The sequence below is a fragment of the Gossypium raimondii genome, chromosome 7 (assembly GCF_025698545.1).
Source record: "Gossypium raimondii isolate GPD5lz chromosome 7, ASM2569854v1, whole genome shotgun sequence".
NCBI classification, from domain to species: domain Eukaryota; kingdom Viridiplantae; phylum Streptophyta; class Magnoliopsida; order Malvales; family Malvaceae; genus Gossypium; species Gossypium raimondii.
In genome coordinates, this window is record NC_068571.1 from 26,145,878 (window position 1) to 26,170,010 (window position 24,133).

General features: G+C 34.6%; 1 protein-coding gene across 2 annotated transcripts; it reads left to right on the forward strand.

Moving 5' to 3' along the window:
- Positions 1-1,633: 1,633 nt before the first annotated feature.
- Positions 1,634-5,453, forward strand: LOC105798475 (bifunctional TH2 protein, mitochondrial). 2 transcript variants are annotated; one of them, XM_012628552.2, is made up of 6 exons: positions 1,634-2,187; positions 2,307-2,415; positions 3,233-3,523; positions 3,618-4,035; positions 4,175-4,441; positions 4,663-5,453. In XM_012628552.2, exons 1-6 carry the CDS (start codon positions 2,006-2,008, stop codon positions 5,082-5,084), a joined length of 1,689 nt encoding a protein of 562 aa, XP_012484006.1. In that variant the 5' UTR covers positions 1,634-2,005; the 3' UTR covers positions 5,085-5,453. The 2 variants fall into 2 exon arrangements, with proteins under 2 accessions (XP_012484006.1, XP_012484016.1); XM_012628562.2 differs by having other exon boundaries at positions 4,666-5,453.
- Positions 5,454-24,133: the final 18,680 nt, after the last annotated feature.

A 24,133-nucleotide genomic window follows, 5' to 3' on the forward strand; every position in this document is an offset into this window, starting at 1 on the left:
GTGATATTATGTCATGTTTAAGACAGGATTTGGACTTGTTTTAAATGCTTTGATATGGTTTGTGAATGTGTTTAAGTGTTGGTGTAGGTGGAAGACAAGTTGGGTGAGAAATGTGATTTGGAAAATAGCCTATTTTTGTCCACACAGGTAGAGACACGGGCATGTGTCTCAACCGTGTGTGACACACGGCCTAGCACATGGGCGTGTGACCTGGCTGTGTGTCCCCTGCATCTTTAAAGTTTCAAAACGGAATGCCTAGGTATTTTCACACGGCCTAGCACACGGGCGTGTAACTTGGCTGAATGACCCAAGTCAGAGAGCCACACGGGCGTGTGACCCTTGCACCTAGGAATAATTTTGAGATTTCGCGAAAAAATTCTCTGAGTATCCGATTCAGTCCCGACTCATTTCAAGTGCATGTTTTGGACCTCGAGGGTTTGCATAAGGGACTTTATGATTGATTTCTGATATGAATACTGTATGATGTGGAATATCTGTTATTTGATCTATAAATTCTGGTAATGCTCTGTAACCCTATTTCGACAACATATTCGGGTTAGGGGTGTTACAATGAATTTATTTATCTAAATTAAATTTTAAAAAAAATTAATACATTTAAACATATACCATTAATATATGTGTATCTAATTAAAAAAGTTATATTTCTAATCATTTAATTAAAATTAAAAATTATCATAAAATATATTATTTATCTTAGCATTTTATTGACTAATTTACCATTAAACATATACCATTGAATGAAAAATTATACGAATGAGCCAATTTTTTAAAAGCGCTTCCCGCAATAAGCACTTTTCCTCTGATTTTTCCAGCGTCGTTTTTTAAAGGTTAGAGTTTATTGGTTTTTTGAGATTTTTAATTAATTATTTTGTAATAATATTTTTTGATGTTAAATAACAATTTAATTTAAAATTAAAAAAAAATCCTATTTTTCCACCATTCGTATGTTCGAATCTCGGAAAATTGAATTGGATTCATAATCGAAACTCCGTCTACTCTGCAGGGATGAAATATTAGTTATTAATTTTTTTCGCTTTCTTAATATTAGAGTGGTGGCCGATTTTCCAGAAAATTATTTATTGACGGAAATGTTGTTCTTATCATGACAAATTACAGAACTTGCCATTGATAATTTTGAAAAAAAATGAATACTTTATATTAGAAAAAACATTTTAGGAAAATGTTAAGATAAATATTTTTACTGGGGGGGGCAACGGCTAATTAAATAGCTGTTGAAAGTAGATGACCGTACTAGAAGCGTTTTTGCTGATTTGGCAAAAAGAGTTTCTTTTTGGGAGTACTTTTGTTGAAAAATAATAGAAAGAGCTTTTAATTGGAAACATTGTTCTACGTACCACCTGAAAAAGCTTCCAGCTGAAAGCGTTTTTTTAAAATTGGCTCATTCCCGTCATTTTTCATTCAATCCGTCTAATCCCGTAAAAAATTTATTTATTTTTGGGTAAATTAGTCTTTATTATTTAATTTAAAAAAGGATTGTTTTACTGTAATTATTCAATACCTATTTGAAAAAATAGATGGTAGAGGAAAGAGAAATAGTTATAGACAGATGAGAAAATAGCAAATACAAACGCGTATAAAGAGCATAAAACGTGCCGTAGTTTGTTCGATGGAAAAGAGGGGAAGAAAGTTAAGAAACAGATCAGACTCAGTCTCTCACTCACGAGAACTCGATGTCTCCCTTCCCGTTGACCGCCGGCCGCTAATCTACATTCTTCACTTTCCGCCCTTTCACACTATATCCTCTTTTCTTTTTCTTAAAATTTTTAAAAAGAAAAGAGAGAAAATTCAAGCGTATAAATTAATCAATTCACCAACTCTCTTTTTCCTGTGTTTATTTGTTACTCGGTCCAAATCTCCAAAATCAAATCTCCTTTTCTTTCTTTACTCTTAAACCATCTCTTCCGATCCCATCATCGGTATATTCTTCTCCCCCATCGAAACGACGGCGTGGCGCTGTACGGAAATGGGAGGTATGGATGTCGGAGGAGGGATCGCCGGGAAGTTGTGGAACAAATTCAGGAGCGAATCGGTTTTTGTTAACTATACTCCTTTCTTCGTTTGCTTAGCCGCTGGCAATTTAAGCGCCGATTCCTTCCACCACTATATCTCTCAACATGTTCATTTACTCAATGCCTTTGCTCACGCGTGAGACTTCCTTCCATTTCCAATCACTTGCTAAAACCTTAATCATTACACTAATTAATATTTTCGGACTCTTTATTTTTTTCATAAATTATATTTATATTTGTTTGTGAATTTTTCAGGTATGAATTAGCGGAGGAATGCGCTGATGATGACGAAGACAAGAAGGCAATACGAAACTTAAGGAAATATGTTCAAGCCAAGCTTAAATCACACGACTCTCTTGTCCGAGTAAGCTCTATTTTTCTCTTCTTTATTACTGTTTCTATAATATCTTTTTTTCTTTTAAAGAAAAAAACGAACGGTAATTAGTATTATTGTTGAAATTATGATACTTAGAACTCAGGCTCATTATTGCTATTTTCATTGGATTTAAACTAGCAAAAAGAATTAAAAAAAAAAAAAGAAACAGAAAATGAATAACATATTAACTAGTGTTTATGATGAACACACCACTTTATTTGTGATTACTGATTTGTTTTCTCTTTTAAACTTCACATCTCATGCCAATGAAGGTTTTTCAGGTTTATTAGTTGTATTCTGCTAACTTGCCATATTAGTCGTGTTTGCAAAATTCTAACATACTTTTATATTTATAGCCTTACCTTACGCATCAATGGAGAAGTAAATGGCTTAGATTAATTGATGCATTTCTTTAATTAGATACGTAATGTAACTGATTCAGTTCCTTATTTATAGTTCAATGGACATGTTGCAAGGATAGAAATTGCTTATAGATTTTCTTTTATGTTGGTATGGGCACTTGTGGAGTTTTTAAGCTCTAGAGCCAGTGTATAGTAAACATTTGAGAATAGATTCCATAATTTGAGATCCTCCAATGTAAGATTCCGTAATTTGAGAATAGATTTTGGAATGTTAAGATTCCGTAGTTTGAGAACACATTTTGGACTGCCTCATTCCTGTTCGGTATAGTAACCATTTGGACCAAGACAGATATTTGACTCCAATGTATGTCTCTTCTTTCTCCATTTCATGTATGTAGTGGGGTACTTTTAAGTTTCTATTTTGACAAGGACCTACACTGCAGGAATGGGGCTTTGAACTCCCAGAAGAAAGAAGCTTGACAAATGCAACAGTGAAGTATACGGATTTTCTGTCGGCGACAGCTTCTGGTAGAATTGAAGGTGAAAGAGTCCCGGGTAAACTTGCAACCCCTTTTGAGAAGACAAAAGTTGCCGCTTATACACTTGGCGCTATCGCACCTTGCATGAGGCTCTTTGCCTTCATAAATAAAGAGATCCAAGCTCTTCTAGATCCTAATGATAGCACTCACATTTACAAGAAGTGGATTGATCATTATTGCTCTGAAAATTTTGAGGTTCATCAGATTATTATTACTTTTGCTGACTGAACTAGAAAACTTGCTTGGGTTGTTAGGAAAAGAATTTCACCTTGCTGAATTCTGATTTCAGGCTTATGCTTTCCGAATCGAAGAGTTGCTGGATACTCTAAGCATATCTTTAACTGGTGAAGAGCTAGATGTCATAGAAAAGCTCTACCATCAATCTATGAGACTGGAAGTAGATTTTTTCTCGTCTCAACCAATTATACAGGAAGCAGTGGTCCCTTTGTCTCGTACTCTAGACCCCGCTGTGGGTGGTGAACTCTCCATATTTTGTGACTTTGACTTGACTTGCACTGCTTTTGATTCCTCTGCTATATTAGCAGAGATTGCAATCATAACAAGGCCAAAGGCTGACCCTGATGGATCTGAAACCCAACTTTCTCGGATGTCATCAGCTGATCTGAGGAGCACATGGGATGCTCTTTCTGCCCAGTATACTGAAGAGTTTGAACAATGTGTAGAAAGCATCACAACAACTAAGACAGGTTTGATAAATGCTTGGCAGTCCTCTTGATTTTTAGACCCTGTTAGCCTAGAATGGTTTTGGGAATAATTGCTATTGACTTTATACTATTTAGAGGATACATTACTAAAGTTAGCCTTTTGTGTTAAATACTTGTACAGCGGAAACTTTCAGTTATGAAGGTCTTTGCGAAGCCCTTGAGCAATTTGCACATTTTGAGAAGGCTGCAAATTCAAGAGTGGTTCAGTCAGGAGTACTTAAGGGTTTAAATCAAGAGGATATAAAAAGGGCTGGCCAGCGTTTGATCCTTCAGGATGGTTGTAAAGGGTTTATTCAGAAAATCATGAAAAATGAAAATCTCACCGCTGCGATACATGTACTTTCTTATTGTTGGTGTGGGGATCTCATCCGTTCAGCACTTTCATCAGGTAATAGAACACTAACAAGCTGGGTTATAATACATCTGCATATAAACTTACAAGCCAAATTTGGAGTTTGGATGTTGTAGTGTGCAATGCAATATGATTGACCAGGAATTCATGCTTATTGTTTATCATGCTTCCATGCTATCTATGATAGTTTGAATTACTTAAATATAAAGACGATCAGTCGCCAAAGTAATGCTTTTAATGCCTCCTAATTCTCTTAGCAGGGGATCTAAAAGCACTAAATGTTCACTCCAATGAGTTATCTTGTGAAGATTCCACCACCACAGGGGAAATCATTAAGAAGCTAGAGTCTCCCATGGAAAAGCTCCAAGCTTTCAATAACATATTAAACAACAGAGACAAAGATGGCCAGCACTTGACGGTTTATATAGGAGGTTCGGTTGGTGACTTACTCTGCTTGCTGGAAGCAGACATAGGTATCGTGATGGGATCAAGTCCCACCCTGAGACGATTGGGAGAACAGTTTGGCATTTCTTTTGTGCCGTTGTTCTCTGGTTTGGTGGCAAAACAGAGAGAAGTGGTTGAAGTTGGGTCTTCTAATTGGAAAAGACTTTCCGGCACTTTATATACAGTCTCTAGCTGGGATGAGATACATGCATTTATTCTGGGTTCATCATCATAAATCCCTCGGAAGCAATTTACAATCATATATTTATTTATATTATTTTATATTTAATCTCAATTGTGGCTAATTTTTCTCAAGGTCCACAGGTCAGCCCTGATTCTTTTTTTTTTCCCCTCCTCCTTGCATTAGGGACTGCCATACAGAAATTCATTATACAGGTCCTGGTATTACAGGTATAATTGTGTAGTTACTGAAGCAAGTTCAGTATACAATGTTTTGGCACGGTTGTGTGTTGAGGTGCATTTAAGCAAAAATATAGTTTCTGATTTGTTGTAATGTCAAAGATATAAATTCTTTACAACACTCAAGAGGAACATATGTATGATTTATGATTCTATAAAGTTATTTCTCTCTTCCGTTTGCAAATTTATTGTTAAATGTTTCTCAATGTTGCTAGTTCATAGTTTCATGCATAAAATCTTTTAATTATATAACTATATATGTTAATAATAACTCTTATTTATGTATCACTTCTGACCAAAAAAAATTTTGGTACCAAGATAAAAATGAGTATTGCCTTTAATCCTTTATATATATATATATATATATATATATATATATATAAAATTTGATATCTTAATAATTCATATTATAGTCGAATAATTTTTAGTTCGATTGATATTGATATTGAATCAGAGTAGGAAGTTGTGAGTTCGAGCATGAAACATTTTTATCCTCCTATTTAAAGTTTAAGAGGATTTGTGAATAGTTCTGAACATTGTGTAAATTTTATTGGTTCTTCTCCTTCCTTGCTGCCATTAGCGCAACCGGTAGCCTGGTCGGCCGTCACCCCCTATCCTCCCCTGAGCTTTCACTTTGGTGGTTCCTTCTTCCTTTCAACATTGTTTTTTTCTCCCTAGATGCATAAATAAGCTAGGGTTGCACCTCGTTTTCCTCTGTAACGATCAAGCTCTTCATTTCCTTAACCTTCTTCAGTGTTTGTGCTATTTCTCTCAATGGGGGCTTTGGCGCCTTTCTTGGTGTTGAGATTAGAGGTGAGTAAAATTCGATTCGATTTGAAAATATTGAATTTTTTTTTGAATTTCGAGTTAATCGAATTTAATTATTCGAGTCAACTCGAATAACTTCAATAATTTGAATAACAGATTGGTGTAAATACCCTTTTGGTCCTTATTAATTTTGAAAATGAGCAAATTGGTCTTTCTCAACAAAAACTACAAAAGTTTTTTTAAATTCAAAATATTTATAAAAATTTTAAATTTTATATATATTTTAAAAATTATAAATTTTTAAAAAATTCTAAAATATATATAAAGAAAGTTAAAATTTTAAAAATTTCTAAAATAATAATTTTGAAACCTAAATAAATTAAGTAATGATTCAAATTTATAATACTAAAATATCTTATTTTTTTATTATATTGCTTTGAAAAAAATTAAAATATATATGATTTCGAATTTATGTGCTCTAACATGGAATTGGCTATACTGTAACAAAATTTTAATTTGACATGTTTAATTTTTTAATTTAACTCGAACAATTTCACTCGATTTGACTTGACTTAAACAAAAAGAAAACCCTAAGTCCTTTAAGCCTCCAGGTGCGGCCGCTCCTCTACCTTTCCATGTTAGTAGGCGCGTAGCCTGAGGCCTACCATCGCTTCACCGAAATGGCAAAGGCACAACTCCCCATCATCGTTGACCACCACCGCCACTTGCAAGAGGAAAAAAAATAGAAACATAAGCAAAAAAGCAAAAAACAAAAATAATATATTTGTATTTCGATTCGGCTATAAAAGCCAAACAAAAACCCTCTGTATTTTTACACAATCAATCAAATAGAATACAAAAAAAAAGAACAACAAGTTTAAGAAAAAAGGTAGTTACTTTTTTATTTCGAAATATAACAAAAAAACAAAAAAAAGGCTAGATTTTTTTTTACCTATTTCGCTGCACCACCGTCGTGGGTGGTCCCCATCGGCTTGAAGGTTGCCAGATCCCTAGTGATTTGTTTAAGGCTGCATCGAAAATGAGGAAGAAACTGAAAGGTTTTCTTAGTTTTTTTGAGTTGTTGCCATTTTTTTAGATCTAACTTCAGATCTATGTTCTAAGGGTGCAGGGCTTGAAAAGGGGAAATTTTAGGCGAACTCCGGCCATCGGAGGTAGCAGTCACCGTTGCCGATGATCGGTGGCCACGGCAAAGCTCTGTCACCTTTATGACCGGACAAGAGGGGGTTTTAGAGAGAAAAGAAAGAAAAAAGTTTTTTTTTTTAAAAGTTGACACAAATGAAAATTTTTAGTTTTTTTTACTTTATATAGCCCATTGAAACGGCGTCGTTTTGGGCTTAACTTTGGCCCTTCTGCTTTTTAGCATGTTTTTAAATTAGTCCTGCATATGTTTTATTTTATTTCATTTTTACCCCATTATTTTGATTTCCTTGCGAATCGGTCCTTTGACCCACTGTCGACCTAAGGGAATGACATGGGTTGGGGAAAATAACCTTATGAGTTCCCGTACTTTTCTATTTTATTTTAATTTGAATCTTTATGTTCTATTTTTGCTTTTTTATTTATACTTTAAATTTTATTGCACTTTCAATTCAGTCCCCATTTATTTAATTTCGCCTCTTTACTTACTGGTTCTTTTATTTTAGCACTTGAAATTTATGTTATTTATATATTTTTTGCTATGCATTTTTATTTTTATCCTTGTTATTATTTTTATTATTTATATTGGTATTATGGTAGTAACTATGACATGACTATTGCTATTATTATTATGAATTGATGTTCTTATTACTATTATAGTTGCATTATTATTATTTACTAGCATGGTATTTTTTTATTCTAATATCATCATTTCATTTTTACCCACATGGCTATTTTATTTTATTTTGCTATCACCATACCATGTATCATGTTTAAATATATTTATCCACTTTCATACTATGCTCAAATAAATTAATTGTATATCACTTTAAATGTTATATTCGTTTTTAGCTGACGAATAAGAAATAATTAGAACCGAGGCAATGTTCTTTATTTAGGGATTTGAGAAGTTGTACCCTAACTTATGGGGTTCGATTTTCTCTTTGAACCTAAATAAAAAATTCAAGATGCATAGGATTTAGGTAATAATCAAATTACGATTATTCTTATTTTTGAGGATTCGAGACGTTGTACCCTAACTTACCGGACATGATTTTCTTTTCGATTAACTCGAAATAAGAAGGCATTTTCCATAAAATTTAATTTAGTTAGTGACATTTTAATCAAATAACATCATGCAAAAAAAGGGATCGTACTTTAAATTTTCTTTGAATTCTCAATTCGTGACACTAAGACATTAAGTAATCAACTAGGTACTTTGGGTGTTACAAGGGTACTAATCCTTCTCGTGCGTAACCGACTCCCAAACCCATTTCCTGGATTTTGTAGACCGAAAATCATCGTTTTAGTAACTCAAACCTTTTATTAAAATGATCAAATTGCAAGGTGATCCGATCACATCTAATAAGAAGGATTGATGGTGACTCCATTTTCGTTTTTTTTTTTAAAATGTTTCGACATACATAATTTTCCATATATAATATTTTATATGAAATATGTAACTTTGGATAGATACCTTTATCGAACTAGTGATTAATTAAGGTACAGTGACTAGATAGTAAAAATGGTAAATGTTCAATCGCCAAAGAAATTGTAATTGGTACTTGACGTAAAACTTAAAGTAGCTATTTTTCCACTATATGAATGTTAGTAGACGGTGACAAATACAAATGAAATACCCAAAAAAAAATGAATGGATAGATTTTGCATAAGAAAAAAAGAAGCATTGTAAAAGTTCAATCGCCAGAGAAATTATAATTTGTATTTGATGTAACACTTAAAATAGCAAATTTTCCACTATATGAATGTTAGTAGATAGTTAAAAATACAAATGAAATACAAAAAAATGAATGAACAAATTTTGTACAAAAAAAAAGAAGCATTGTAATCAATTTCTGTACAAAAAATATTGAATGTTAGCGATGTTGAGACCTTAATGTATCCCTCAATACGAAACATGTTGCCTTCGTATGCCATGGGTTTTTACAGTACCCGCATAACCTCTGTTAATTGTCCCTCCCCCGAACGTCCATATTGGTGCATATCCAAGTAGAAGTCGGACGATCTTTTGGGACATGATGCAAGTTCATGTTCGGGGCCAACTCGAATGGGGCACTAGACATTAGCTACCACATACTCTCATCTGGGACGGGTAGGAATCAAGATCTCCATACATTGTGCATGCGTTTTGTAATGACCTAAATTCAAGGTTATCGGAACAGTGGTTTCGGGACCACAAATCCGATGAGGAAAAAATTATTTTTCTTATATTTTTATGGTCTACGATTTCACAAAATGATTTCGTGAAAATTTCGTTCGAAAATTTCGACGTTTGGGCACTCAATTTAGTCAAAATGACTAAATAGTAAAAAGTGCAAAAGTTGAGTTCTATATGTTAGAGGTTTCCAATTGTTATGAAACTTTAAATTGGAGGTACTTATATGGTAATTAAACCATTGGTTAAGTTGGTAGACAAAAATGGACATGAGATAAGTGAAATAGGAAATTTTTAAGTTAGAGGCAATTTGGTAATCTAGTAATAAAAAGAATTAAAAAGGGAAAAAGATGGCCAAAAATATCATCTTCTCGATAGTGAACGAAATCAACAAGGGGGAAGCCATATTTAGGGTTTTTCAAGGTTCCAATCTTCATAATCAAGAAGAACGAAACTCGAGGTTAGACAAAGGGAAGAATAAAGTTGAAGACTAAGTTGGTGAATTGGGCTATATTTGGTACCGAGTATTGCAAAGTTACTTCAAGGATCCTAAAGAAGTCAGAGATCGTCCACACTATTGACCACAACTGCTCGGTATTTTATGATGAAACGCGTTTGAGTTATGGCATGTATAGGGATTTAGTTATTTTGCATGTTTGTAATTATGATTTTGCTAAAAAATGGTGTGTAAGTATTTGATGATGAATGGTTATTAAAATAGTTAAGTATGAAGGTGTTTGTTGTTACAAGAGTCTAGGTGATAAATTATGCATGGAAATCATGAAAGGGGTAAAATTTGCAAAGAAACAGATTTCAAGCAGCAGCAGTGATGTGACTTTGAAAAATAACCTAGGATAGTATATAATGGGTTAGAAGGTGAATGATATATAGATTGAAATCTTATTGAGTCTATTTTCATGGAAAATTAACGGTTTAGAAAAAGGAATTTTATATTTTGAGATATGTGAATTTTAGTGAGACAGGGTCAGATCTGTTCTTGAAGTCCCCTGTTCTGAGTTTATAAAATCATTAAAAATTGTACAAAAAAATGTTTATGAGTTATAGTTTATATTTCTAGATTCCTTGTTGAGTCTATTTTCTGTAGAAACAAGCAAAAACTTCAAATGAAAATCCTACAGTGAGAAAACTTATTTTTAGTGGCAAGAGGTCAAGACAGTTAAGTGGTGAAACAGGGGAGACTTTAACTAATAAACTGTGCTAATTGGCTGAACTAAAAATTCTAAAAATTTTATGGTAGGAAGATATATGAGTCTAGTTTGAGGGAAAATTTACAGAATTAAATTTCAACTCCCATAGCTCGAGTTATAATCAATTTAGTAACTGCTGCGCGATTGAATAGGTTTGCTGTAAATAGTGAAGGAAATTTTCAAAACAAGTTTTTATTCTTCGAATTAGTAAGATAAGCTAAGTAATGCCTCATGCTCGAATCTGGAAACGGTCTCGGGTAAGGGGTGTTACACGTTCCAGCCTATACACATCGTTAATATAAGGTGTGTACTCAATTCGTACATTCGCACATGCGGCAATTACATGTGCGCATGGGAATCAAAATGCATGTAATCTCCCACAATCGCAAGTCCCTTCTAGTAGGTCAACATTAATTGATGCCCCTGACATGTATTGGTCAGGCCTAACGTACTATGTGACCTGAAATCTCAGGTTTGTACATGAATGACACACTACATACATAGTGTTCGCTCGCACTGCATTTTGTCTAATTTCTTTCATGATATCCTCGCTCCAAATGTGATAGCCCGTTATCTGTCCAGCATAAGTCGTAGCTCGCTTTAGAAATAAGGCTGCCAAGCGAAAGTATGCTTCTTTGAACACCGAGGTTATCGATAAAAGATGTGTCCCTTTCAATAAAAAATTGATGCATTCCGCTAAGTTCATCGTCATATGCCCATATCGTAGACCCCCATTATACAATTGTGTCCACTGTTCGAAAGGTATGTTAGCGAGGTAGTCCGCGCCGGCGCTGTTGATGGCGCACAAGTTATCCAAGATTTCATGGAAACGGTGTTGGACAAGCTCGTATCCTGTCAAGCAAAGTATACCCATGATTATAAACAATGAACGAAATATGGTTTAGCATGATGTTGGAAATAGTGGAAGCTACATACCCATGTTAATGCATTGATATTGCTTACTTTTCGAAGGTCATTCTGTGTGGTAGTTGGAGCCGACATGTCGTATACAACACCTATGGTGTGTGTGATCCCAAAGGCTACCATGTCGTTCAATAGCTACGAAGATTTTGGGTCCTCTATCGGATATGACAGATATGCCGTTCAAACGCGTTATCGCATCATCGACCCCTCAAATCTACCTATAAAATTTCACGGTTTCACTCCTAAAATCCTAAACACTAAACTCTAATTTTTAATCCAAGAAAACCCTTAAACCTAACCCTAAACCTAAAAACATAAAAAAAAAAGAAACCGAGGAGAGAGTGTGTGAAAGCGCATCCAACTAGGCGCGCTTTCTTGCTAATTGTATCGAAAGTGTGCCCAACTAGACATGCTTTTACACTCTCTCTCCAAAATCAACCTAGTTCCCTAAATTTTTAAAAAAAAAACAACTTAATATGACAATTAAAAAACAAAAAACGACATATTAGGCTAATTTAGCCCCTTTTTTTGTATGTTATTGTTAAAATCAATGAGTCTGATTTTGAGTGGTGGCTTCCAAAAGACCTGAGTGATGGTTTATTTATTCATGTGGGTATTATTTAATTTATATATATTAGGGTTATGTTGTAATTATTTTTTACCGAAACTTTTTCAAAAAACAAAAATAATTAAAATAAATATATATTAAAAGTTTATCTAAAATATTAAAATATAGGCTACAATTCACCGTTACAAGTTATTTTAGTGAAATGGATGGAAATACACCAAAATTTTGATTGAAACCAAACTGAAACTATTTGGTATCCGATCGATATAGACTTCTTTTCATACTTGTTTTATTATGTAGAACAATTAAATTTGATCATGTTTATATTCAAAAGAAAAAGTGATAATGTTAAATATCATATTATAGGGTTATAAATTATTCGGTAGTAACCTATGATCTTGGATTACAAATTAAATTTATTATAATTCAATAAAATATTTTAATGTCAATTAAAAATCTAAAATTATATTAAGATAAATATTATTATAATTTAATAAAATATTTAAATACTAGTTATAAATATACAAATTATATTAAAATAAATATGATTATAATTCAATAAGATATCTAAATACCAAATATAAATACACAAATTATTTATCTTATATATATAAAGTGAGTACCTATTGAATTTATTTTTTTAAAATGGATTCAAGTGAGGCAAGTTTAGGGCACTTTTTGCTAATGTTATCCATTTGGAGGCAAAATTGAATGCAATCAAAACCAGACTGATTTAACGAAAAATGCTGAAAAAAAATTAAGTATGTGTGTTATTTTTTCTAAATTTACCGATGTATGCTATTTTTTTGAGAGAAAAAGGAAAGCATGTTCTACATAACGTGTTTTCACCGATGTGGCAGTGAAAACACGTCTTGTAGGACGCGTATTTAGGAGAGAAAAATGAAAACGCATCCTGTATGATGCGGAAACCCGGATCTAGACACAAGAGAAACACAAATTAGAAATAAAACGAGAATAAATAAAATTAGTTAAATAATAATAATAAATAAAAAAGGATAGATTTGCCCTATGGAACCCTTGGTTAACTTGTAACCAAAAACACCAATGATTGAGCGGCTCCCTATGAAACCCCTAGAAGAAGAACCTCTAGAAACACCGATGAACGGGAAAGAAATTTGAATATTTGTAACTCCGAAATACCCTCGAAAGTAACAAACTCCAAACTAAATAACAAGAGAAGAATCACTCTACTCTCAAAAATTTGCCTCACACAAATTTGGAAGAAAACAAATACTCTTTTTTTTATTCCCCCCCAATGTGTAGAAAGCAAGCCTATTTATAGGCAAAATACAAGAGTAATTGAACCCTAATAAAACTCTTTAAAATTATCTAAGAAAATAAATAAATAATAACCTAACCAATAAAATTACTTAACTCATAAGTGATGTGTCCCAACCAATGAGAATTAAGTAAATAATAATAATAATAAGATACATAAAAGATTAATCCACCAATTTATGGGCTTTCACTATTCCAAGATTGGTCCAGTTAATTGCATTCTCGTATTTGTCAAAGTCACGAACATGATGAATTAAATTTGTAGCAACAAAGTCTTGGACAAAAGCATTCATCTTTGATTTTAATTGTCGTGCCTTGCTTCGAGTGATTGGACCACTAGGAAAAACAACCCCTTGAGTGTCACCTCCTTGGCTCGTATCATTCTCCCCCTCTTCAAGAAGATTCGTCCTCGACTCTGAGCCTACATCAAATTCAAAAGGAGAAAGATCAGAAACATTGAAAGTAGCACTAACACTATACTTACCAGGAAGATCAATGTGATATGCATTGTCATTTATTTTTTCGAGTACTTGGAATGGTCCATCTCCTCGTGCATCAAGTTTATTCTTTCTCTTAGAAGGAAACCGTTCCTTCCTCATATGCACCCATACCCAATCTCCAGGTTCAAACAAGACTTGCTTTCGCCCTTTATTAGCTTGATGTGCATTGGACTCATTCTTTTTCTCAATGGCTTTACGAGCCTTCTCATGGATCTCTTTCACTAAATCAGCTTTCCTTTCACCATCTAAATTAGCAATCTCATTCAAAGGTAAAGGATGCAAATCTAAAATAGTAAGTGGATTAAAGCCATATACAATCTCAAAAGGAGTAAAGCCTGTGGAAGAATGAACAGAACGATTATAAGCAAACTCAACATAGGGTATCCATTCTTCCCAAGATTTAACATTCTTACCTATTATGGCTCTAAGCAAAGATCCCAAAACTCGATTTACCACATCAGTTTGACCATCAGTTTGAGGGTGGCATGTAGTAGAGTAAAGTAGTTTAGTACCTAACTTACCCCATAACACATTCCAAAAGTGACTAAGAAATTTTGCATCTCTATCGGAAACGATAGTCCTTGGGATTCCATGTAATCTCACAACTTCACGGAAAAATAGATCGACAACATGGGTTGCATCATCAGTCTTATGGCATGGAATGAAATGAGCCATTTTAGAAAATCAATCCACAACCACAAAGATGCTATCTCGTCCACGCTTTGTCCTTGGTAAACCTATTACAAAATCCATTGAAATGTCAGTCCAAGGTGAACTAGGAACAGGAAGAGGAGTATATAGACCATGAGGCATCACAGTGGATTTAGCTTGTTTACAAGTAATGCAAGTAGAGCAACTTTTCTCAACAAGTTTTCGCATGTTAGGCCAATAAAAATGCTCATGTAAAACATCATAAGTCTTAGTGATCCAAAATGACCTATAAGACCACCACTATGAGCCTCTCGAACCAACAATTCTCGCATTGGACACTTTGGTAAGTATAGTCTATTATTTCGAAAAAGATAGCCATCATGCTTATAAAATTTGTAAAATGCACCATGTTCACATGCGTCATAAATGCTTGCAAAATCAGAATCAGTGGCATATAAATCTTTGAGATACTCAAAACCTAATAACTTAGTATGCAAAGTACTAAGTAAAGTGTACCTCCTTGATAGAGCATCAGCCACAATATTATCTTTACCTTTCTTATACCTTATAACATAAGGAAAAGATTCAATGAATTCAACCCACCTCGCATGTCGCTTGTTCAACTTACCTTGTCCCTTTAAGTGCTTAAGTGATTCATGGTCAGTGTGAATCACAAACTCCTTTGGTAAAAGGTAATGTTGCCAAACTTCTAATGCCCTTACCAAGGCATACAACTCTTTATCATAGGTCGAATAGTTCAAATGTGCTGCACCAAGTTTCTCACTAAAGTAAGCTAGTGGTTTACTATCTTGCATGAGGACGACACCTATACTTACACCGGAAGCATCACATTCAATCTCAAAGGTCTTTTCAAAATTAGGTAAAACAAGAATAGGAGCATTACACAATTTATCTTTAAGTTCATTAAATGCTAATTCTTGCTTATCTATCCAATGAAAAGATACATCCTTTTTAATAAGTGCAGTAAAAGGCAAAGCAATTGTGGAAAAGTTACGAACAAACCTGCGGTAGAAACCGGCTAACCCAAGGAAAGACCTTACCTCAAAAATAGTTTTAGGGATAGGCCATTCTTTAATTGCCTTTACCTTCTCCTCATTCACATGGATTCCTGTAGAACTTATCACAAAACCCAAAAAAACAAACTTATCCATACAAAATGTGCATTTTTCAAGATTAGCAAAGAGTCGTTCATGCCTTAACACATCCAATACTAATTTAACATGCCCAACATGATCTTTCAAAGTTTTGCTATAAATCAGGATGTAATCAAAATACACAATGACAAATTTTCCTAAAAAAGGTCTAAGTATGTGGTTCATTAATCTCATGAATGTGCTAGGAGCATTAGTTAAGCCAAATGGCATGACTAACCACTCATACAGGCCATACTTAGTCTTAAAAGTAGTTTTCCATTCATCACCTTGTTTCATTCTTATTTGATGGTAACCACTTTTTAAGTCAATTTTAGAGAAAATGCATGCACCATTAAGCTCATCCAACATATCATCTAATCGAGGAATTGGATATCGATACTTTACCGTAATCTTGTTGACAGCACGACAATCAACACACATTCTCCAAGAACCATCTTTTTTTGGGACGAGAAGTACAGGGACCGCACAAGGGCTTAGACTCTCACGAATCAACCCTTTCTCTAAGATATCTTCAACTTGCCTTTGCAACTCCTTAGTTTCTTCAGGATTGCTTCGATAGACTGGTCTATTTGGAATACTCAAACCAGGCACAAAGTCAATTTGATGTTCAATCCCTCGTAAAGGAGGTAATCCCTTAGGCATTTCAGAAGGAAATACATCCTCAAAATCCTGCAAAAGATCAACAAAACAACTAGGCAAATGTGTATTAAGGTTAGTCAAAACAAAGTTTTCCCTAAACCTAATAATTACAAATATTTGTTTTGTACAAATAGCAAATTTGATATCTCGAAACCTAGCGAATAAACTCACTCTCTCATCTCGTGACTTGTGTGTGCAATCACTCACCAATATTGGGCCTTTAAGTTGGCTTTTAACACTAAGGGCCTCTTTACTCTTAGCGTTTTTCAATGATTTTACCTCACTTCCCTTACCCATCTCACTAGCAAGTTTGAGTTGATCATTGTAGACTTCTTGAGGAGGAAGTGGAGCCAAAGTAAACTTCTTTCCAAGGAACACAAAGGTATATTGGTTAAGGAAACCATCATGATTTACTCGTCGATCAAACTGCCATGGCCGTCCAAGTAATATGTGCCCAGCTTGCATTGGAACAACATCACACAAAACTTTATCAGAGTATCTACCAATGGAAAATGAAACTAAGCATTGTTTAGATACTTTTACTTCCCCACTATCATTCAGCCATTGCAAGCGGTATGGTCTTGGATGCTTCAGACAAGGTAGGCCAAGTTTCTCGACAAGGGAAGAACTCACCACATTGGTGCAACTTCCACTATCGATGATCAATGAACTAGGTTGTCCACCAATCAAACATCTCGTGTGGAAAATGTTATCTCTTTGTTCGAGCCCTTCCTCTTTAAACTGGACATTTAAAGCCCTTCGAGCAACAAGTGCTTTCTCACCATACTCCAAGTATTCTTCATACTCATCATGATTATGCACATCATCAGCATCTTCCAAAGGAGGCATCTCATCTTCGTTATCAGACTCAAAATCAACCTCGCCATCTTCTCGAATCACCAATGACTTTTTATTAGGACATTCTCGAGCATAGTGACCCCTTCCTTGACATTTGAAGCAGGTAATATCTTTTGGCTGCTTAATGGCACTAGGAGAAGTAGAAGAAGAAGATGGAGCTCGATTAGTAGAAGTAGAACCTTTAAATTAATTAGGCATACCTCTACCTTTGGAGTAAGTTCTAGGCTCATTTGGCTTGAACCGTGCATCTCTCCCATTCCACAATCTATCATCTTGTTTTTGTCAATTTCCTCTCCAAGCAGGATTAGAAACTGAACTAGCACCCCTCGTTGTCCCTTTCTTTCGTAATTGCTTTTCAATGGTGAGTGCGGTTTGAAGCATCTCTTCAACATCTATGTAGTGTTGTAACTCAACTCAATTTGCAATCTCAGGCTTTAGGCCGGCAAGGAATCTAGCCATAGTCACCTCAGCCTCTTCAACAAGATTGGCTCTAATCTGAATATTCTCCATCTCTTTGTAGTAGTCATCCACAGATCTATCTCCTTGAACAGGATGTTGGAGTCTTTGATGGAGTTCTCGATAATAGTATGGTGGAACAAACCATTTTCACAAGATGCGTTTCATTTCAACCCAAGTAGTAACAGGTTGCTCTCTATAAAGAATCCTGCTTTTACATAATTGATTCCACCATGTTAGTGCATAATCAATGAACTTAGCGACAGCGTATGTTACCTTTTTCTCATCAGAGTAATTGTAACAAGCAAAGACTGCTTCCATCTTTTCCTTCCAATCAAGGTAAGCATCAGGATCATTCTTCCCTGAGAAAGAAGGAAATTTTGGTTTGGGGGTGTCATTGTTTCGTTCCAACCTTTCTATAGGTACATACTCGGACTCAAAGTCATCATCAAAAACATGGTCCTCCCTTCGTTTAAAAGTTCGATCTCGCGAATTTGATCGGCTTATAAAGGCTTCGTTCAACTTCTTGTAATTATCGGCAATGTATCTCTCTTGAGTTGTAAGTTTTGTATCAAGATACTCCCTTTACTCTTGTAACATCTGGGTTATGCGATGTTCGAATTGAGTTTGCAACTTTTTCATCTCTTTTTGTAACAACTCGACCAAAGGATCGTTCTCTCTTTTTTGCTCATCCTCTTCATTTTTACTAGTTTGGGATCCAGTGAGCGGCATGGTATCTGTGAAAGATCAAACAAACAGGAACAAGAAAGAAAATAATAATAATAACCTCACTCGTTAGCTCTCAAAAGAATAACTCTCTGAATGATTCAAAACTTGTAAATATGTTTGGAGAGGGTTACTAATCAAGATCAAATAACGAAGGTGCAAACTTCAAAGAAACAATGAAGACCCTAATTGCTCTAAGAGGCCAATAAACTTGACGAGGCAATTTGTAATGGAGGCTACACGGATGAAGGAATTGTGCGTGCCTTTAGTATCTGCTAACACAAGAAGAAACAAAGTGTTAGAAAGCGTAAGAGAAACAAAAAACATAGACCTGCAACGATCCCTAACTCTAGAGTCAAATAAAAGCTTTAATTAGAAGAAAACTTAAGAAAACTCTACCCAAATTTAAAAAAACAAAAATCGGAAACGTTTGGGGTCTTAAGATTTTCAAAAATTGAAGCTTTAATTATACTTGAGTCAAGAAAAGAAGGAAAAGAAATTCAATTTTTGGAAAAATAAAAATAAAAATAAAAATAAAAACAACAATAGGAAAAGAAGAAACCTACGTATGAAAGGTAGGCAACTTTTTTTTTGCGATTTTTTTTGCATTTTTTGCATTTTCTTTTTTTTTTGCTGCTTTTTTAAGAAAAAAAAGAGAATCGACGAAACTGATGAAAAGTGTTTTTGGTATTTTGACTCGTTTCGGATATGATTTTAGCTTCAAAAATAACACCGAATGGCATGAAACTGATACCAACTGATGCGGAAACCTGGATCTAGACACAAGAGAAACACAAATTAGAAATAAAACGAGAATAAATAAAATTAGTTAAATAATAAAAAAAGAACAAAAAAAGGATAGATTTACCCTATGGAACCCTTGGTTAACTTGTAACCAAAAACGCCAATGATTGAGCGGCTCCCTACGAAACCCCTAGAAGAAGAACCTCTAGAAACACCGATGAACGGGAAAGAAATTTGAATATTTGTAACTCCGAAATACCCTCGAAAGTAACAAACTCCAAACTAAATAGTAAGAGAAGAATCACTCTACTCTCAAAAATTTGCCTCACACAAATTTGGAAGAAAAAAATACTCTCTTTTTTATTCCCTCCCCCCAATGTGTAGAAAGCAAGCCTATTTATAGGCAAAATACAAGAGTAATTGAACCCTAATAAAACTCTTTAAAATTATCTAAGAAAATAAATAAATAATAACCTAACCAATAAAATTACTCAACTCATAAGTGATGTGTCCCAACCAATAAGAATTAAGTAAATAATAATAATAAGATAATAAAAGACTAATCCACCAATTTATGGGCTTTCACTATTCCAAGATTGGTCCAGTGAATTGCATTCCCGTATTTGTCAACGTCACGAACATGATGAATTAAATTTGTAGCAACAAAGTCTTGGACAAAAGCATTCATCTTTGATTTTAATTGTCGTGCCTTGCTTCGAGTGATTGGACCACTAGGAAAAACAATCCCTTGAGTGTCACCTCCTTGGCTCGTATCACTGTAGGACGCATTTTCCTTCCAACGGTAACTTTTTCAACGGCCACAATCCCAACGACTAAAATACCTCCAATAACAATATTTGTTCCTATATAGACCCCTCCAAACTTCATTCTTTTTATCTCAATACTCAATAATCAATTCTCAATTCTCAATTCTTAATCCTCGATTCTCAATTTTCAATTCTCAATTCTTAATTCTCAATTCTCAAATATTTTTTTAAATCTTTCTCTGAATCTTATTCTCTTCTGTTTGAATTTATTCCTTATAATTTGTAAAATGGCAAGTCAACTTATTCACTTGGATGACAAGGATATCTCTAACATTCAGTTACAAATGGTAAGAAAATATTAATAAATTATGTAATTTTAAATAGTTCATTATTATGTTGTTAACATTATTAATTTTTATGTTTATATACTTAGGCCGAGAATCAGATTTTCGAGACATACATAAATAATTTAAGCGAAGGTGCATCGGATATCATTTATGACACTTGTGAGATACAAGATTTTTATATGTGGCTCGCATGCTCTGGGGGACTTAATTGGATCTCCCACTTATCAATGTTTTGGTCGAAAGATGGAAACCGAAAACACACACATTCCATCTTCCCTACGATGAGTGTACAATTACACTCGAGGACGTTAGTTTACAACTCGGTCTACTAGTCGATAGAGAAGTAATTACGGGGCCAGTGGCAAGTGTCGATTGGAGAGCAACATGTGAACAACTACTAAGGAAGGTGTCAGACAAGTTTAAGGACAGCCAGATCGAGATGGGATGGTTGGAGGACAACTTTAAAACTATCAAGGCTTCCACAAGTCATATTGAAAAAGAATAATTCGCACACGTATTCATCTTAAGGTTGATCAAGGGTCTGCTTATGCAAGATAAATCTCGAAATCTGGTACAATTAAGGTGGCTACTACTACTAGTTGACTTGAAAGAAGCGAGGCAACTTAATTGGGGATCAACGACGTTGGAAACATTGTACCAAGAGACGTATCGGATGGAGAAACCAGAAAAAGTTAAAATCGACGGTTGCATGCTCCTTCTTCAATTGTAGGCATGGTATCGACTATCATTTTTACACCTCCGAGTGGACCCCCTTATGGATTCCCACTTGTAATATGGTAAAATTCATTTGAGAATATCATTATCGTTATAAATTTTCATTGTTATAATTTTGAACTAACATATTATTTGAATAGGTGGAATAATCCCGTAAGACACACAGGTATTCTGATCGAGCTCGAGGATATTCAACTAGCCATAGATCAACAAACCGAAGAGGAGGTTCATTTATGAATTTCAAAGTTATATAATATTGATTTTAGCATTTGAAATTAAATACTAGGCACGTGCTAAAATTTTTAAATTCGTACTACAATTTGTATGGATGCCATATACGGATTCGAGAATTCAAGAATCGTCCTGGCCAAATTTTTTGCCAATCGTAACATCTGATACGTCAAAGTGTCATTGATTGTTTTTGCAACGGTTCTGATGCACGAATCCAACCAAGTGATGCGACAGTTCGGGTGTACGCAACGTATTCTGCCACCACCCCCAAAAGCTTGATGACCTGCACAAGATTGACTTACGGGAGAGACTCGAGGAAGATTGACCAACATTTCCAGGTTTAAAGATTTATTTATCTTTTTCTTTGAAAGAGACATAGTTATAGTTTTAAGTTGTGTTTGGGTTCATGGTGATATTGTGGAGCTTGGTAACTTACAAATTTCACCTGTCGTGTGAGTATGGAGCGATCACCTGAGAAGTCAGGACCGCATTGAAACTTGAGGTCTAAGTTGGCGGTGAATATACAGTCTCGGGTTGAAGTGTAACTAGGGCTTCAAGTTTACAAAGGTTATGCTGCCCAAGGATGGAGTATAATTGGCCCAGTTGACAATGGTTATACGGGTGTAACACCCCTAACCCATATCCGTCGTTGGAACAGGGTTACGAAACATTACCAGAATATACAGATCAAATACAGACAATTCATATCATTTAACATTCATGTTAGAAATTATTCATAAAGTCACTTATATGAGCCCTCGAGGCCCAAAACATACATTAGAAACAAGTCGGGACTAAACCGGTACTCAGAGAGTTTTTCACAAAATTTCAAAATTTTTCCAAGGTGCAGGGGACACAAGCCAGTGTGGTCAGGCCATGTCGCTCACACAGCCAAGAGACACGCCCGTGTCTCAGGTTGTGTGGACATTCGAAATAGGACACACGGTCGTGTTCTAGCCCATGTCCATACCCGTGTAACTCTCTGGTTTGGGTCACACGACCAAGTCACACGCCCGTGTACTAGGCCATGTGAATATGATAAATTTCATTAAATAGGTGCAGAGGTCACACGACCAAGCCACACGCTCGTGTGGTAGGCCGTGTGAAAAATTATGAGCATTCTGTTTTGAAATTTTAAAGATGCAGGGGACACACGGCTAAAACACACGCCTATGTGCTAGGCCATGTGTCACACACGGCTGAGACACACGTCCGTGTCTCTGTCCGTGTAGACGAAATAAGATCATTTCCAAGCCATATTTCTCACCCAATTAATCTTCCACCGAAATAGGCTAGTGGATAGTGTGATGTGTCTCCGACCAGCTTCCAACCTTAGCGAGCCTTCGAGTTACTTGACAATGTTCGAGAACTTGTATGCTACTAATCCATTACTTTTTCTTTACCTCAATCTAGTTCCGTATTTGGTCTATCCGGATCCAATTAAAAATAAGCTTGCTTGAGTTCTCTTCTCTTAGCTAGGTTTTCCATAAAACGAATTTGGGAAAGATGATGAAAAAGATGATTTTTTTTTATTTAATTAACTTATCATCTTTTATTATTTCAACTTTCCAATTTAGTCCTTTTGTTTATCAAATTTTCCATGGATGAATTAGCATACTTATCTATTAACTCTTCTTAACGGTCTATTTTCCATATAAAGACCTCCAATTTTGAATTCCATAGCTATTTGATCCTTTTAGCTACTAGAATTCAACTTTTGTATTTTATGCAATTTGGCCCTTTTATCAATTAATCATGTAATCGGTAAAATTTTCTTAACGAAATTTTTATACAATATTCATATCATAATGCAGACCATAAAATAATATGAAAATAAATTTTCTTTCGGACTTGAATTTGTGGTCCCGAGACCACTATTCTGATTTTGTTACAGCGGGCATGACAACGAGTTTCTCCTCATTAGAGAAGAATGCTTTATAAAACCCATACAGAAGTCAAAGACGAAAAACACAGGGGTCTTCCAATATAATCAAGTAATTCATTTTGTCCATCTCCACCGAAGGCAATGGCACTATTACTGATGAGTCATCATCATATGATTATTTTGGACTATATCTTACTTACATTTACTTAGTCTCTTGAGTACTTTTATATATTTTAAAGTCGTTTTAGTGATTTGAATTTTTTTGTAGTTTGTATTATAAATAGTGTGTTTTTAGTGTTTTTCATGTATTTAGTTTCAATAAAATATTCCATGTGAAATATGTAGGTAAAACATGTTTGGGAAGAAAATATCAATACATGGAACCATGAGATTAAATGCACTAAGCTTAAAGTTGATCCAAGATGATGAGTGCAAGTTCAATGCTCAAAGATTCAAAATTTATAATTTGTACACATTCAAAACTTCCACTCGGAACACTTCTTAGTATTTCGATCATGTCTCGAGCTTCAGGACTCCAATTTAGGTGTACTTTATATCGTCGGAAAGAGAATTTGAAGATCTATTCAAATATTGGAATACCAACACCAAAATGCATCAGGAATAAATCCAAAAGTAAAGATAAAGTTACAAGTTTCACATTGATAGACAGTTTTGACATATTTTTGTGTTTGGATCATATCTCCTATACATGGAGTTTGGAGTTGAAATTTCTACAGTGAATAGACAAGATGCAAACCACCAATCTTAGACTTTTTCCATTGGGAGACTTTAACTTGGATAAAAGAAGTCATCATTTAACATGTGAAAAAAGGCTCAAAAGATGACAAAAAAGTAGACCTAGAAATTTATTATTAGTAAGTCCTTTGCATTGTCATTTTCCGCTTCACAAACCTCTATAAATAGCCTTTGGTTTTAGAATAGTTCTTGTTAAGTATTTGTTTCATTATTCGTGTAAAATTTCAAGATTCTTATATCTAATATGTCTTTTTCATCTAAGTTTGAGTTGTTTAAATTTGATATGTTTTTCT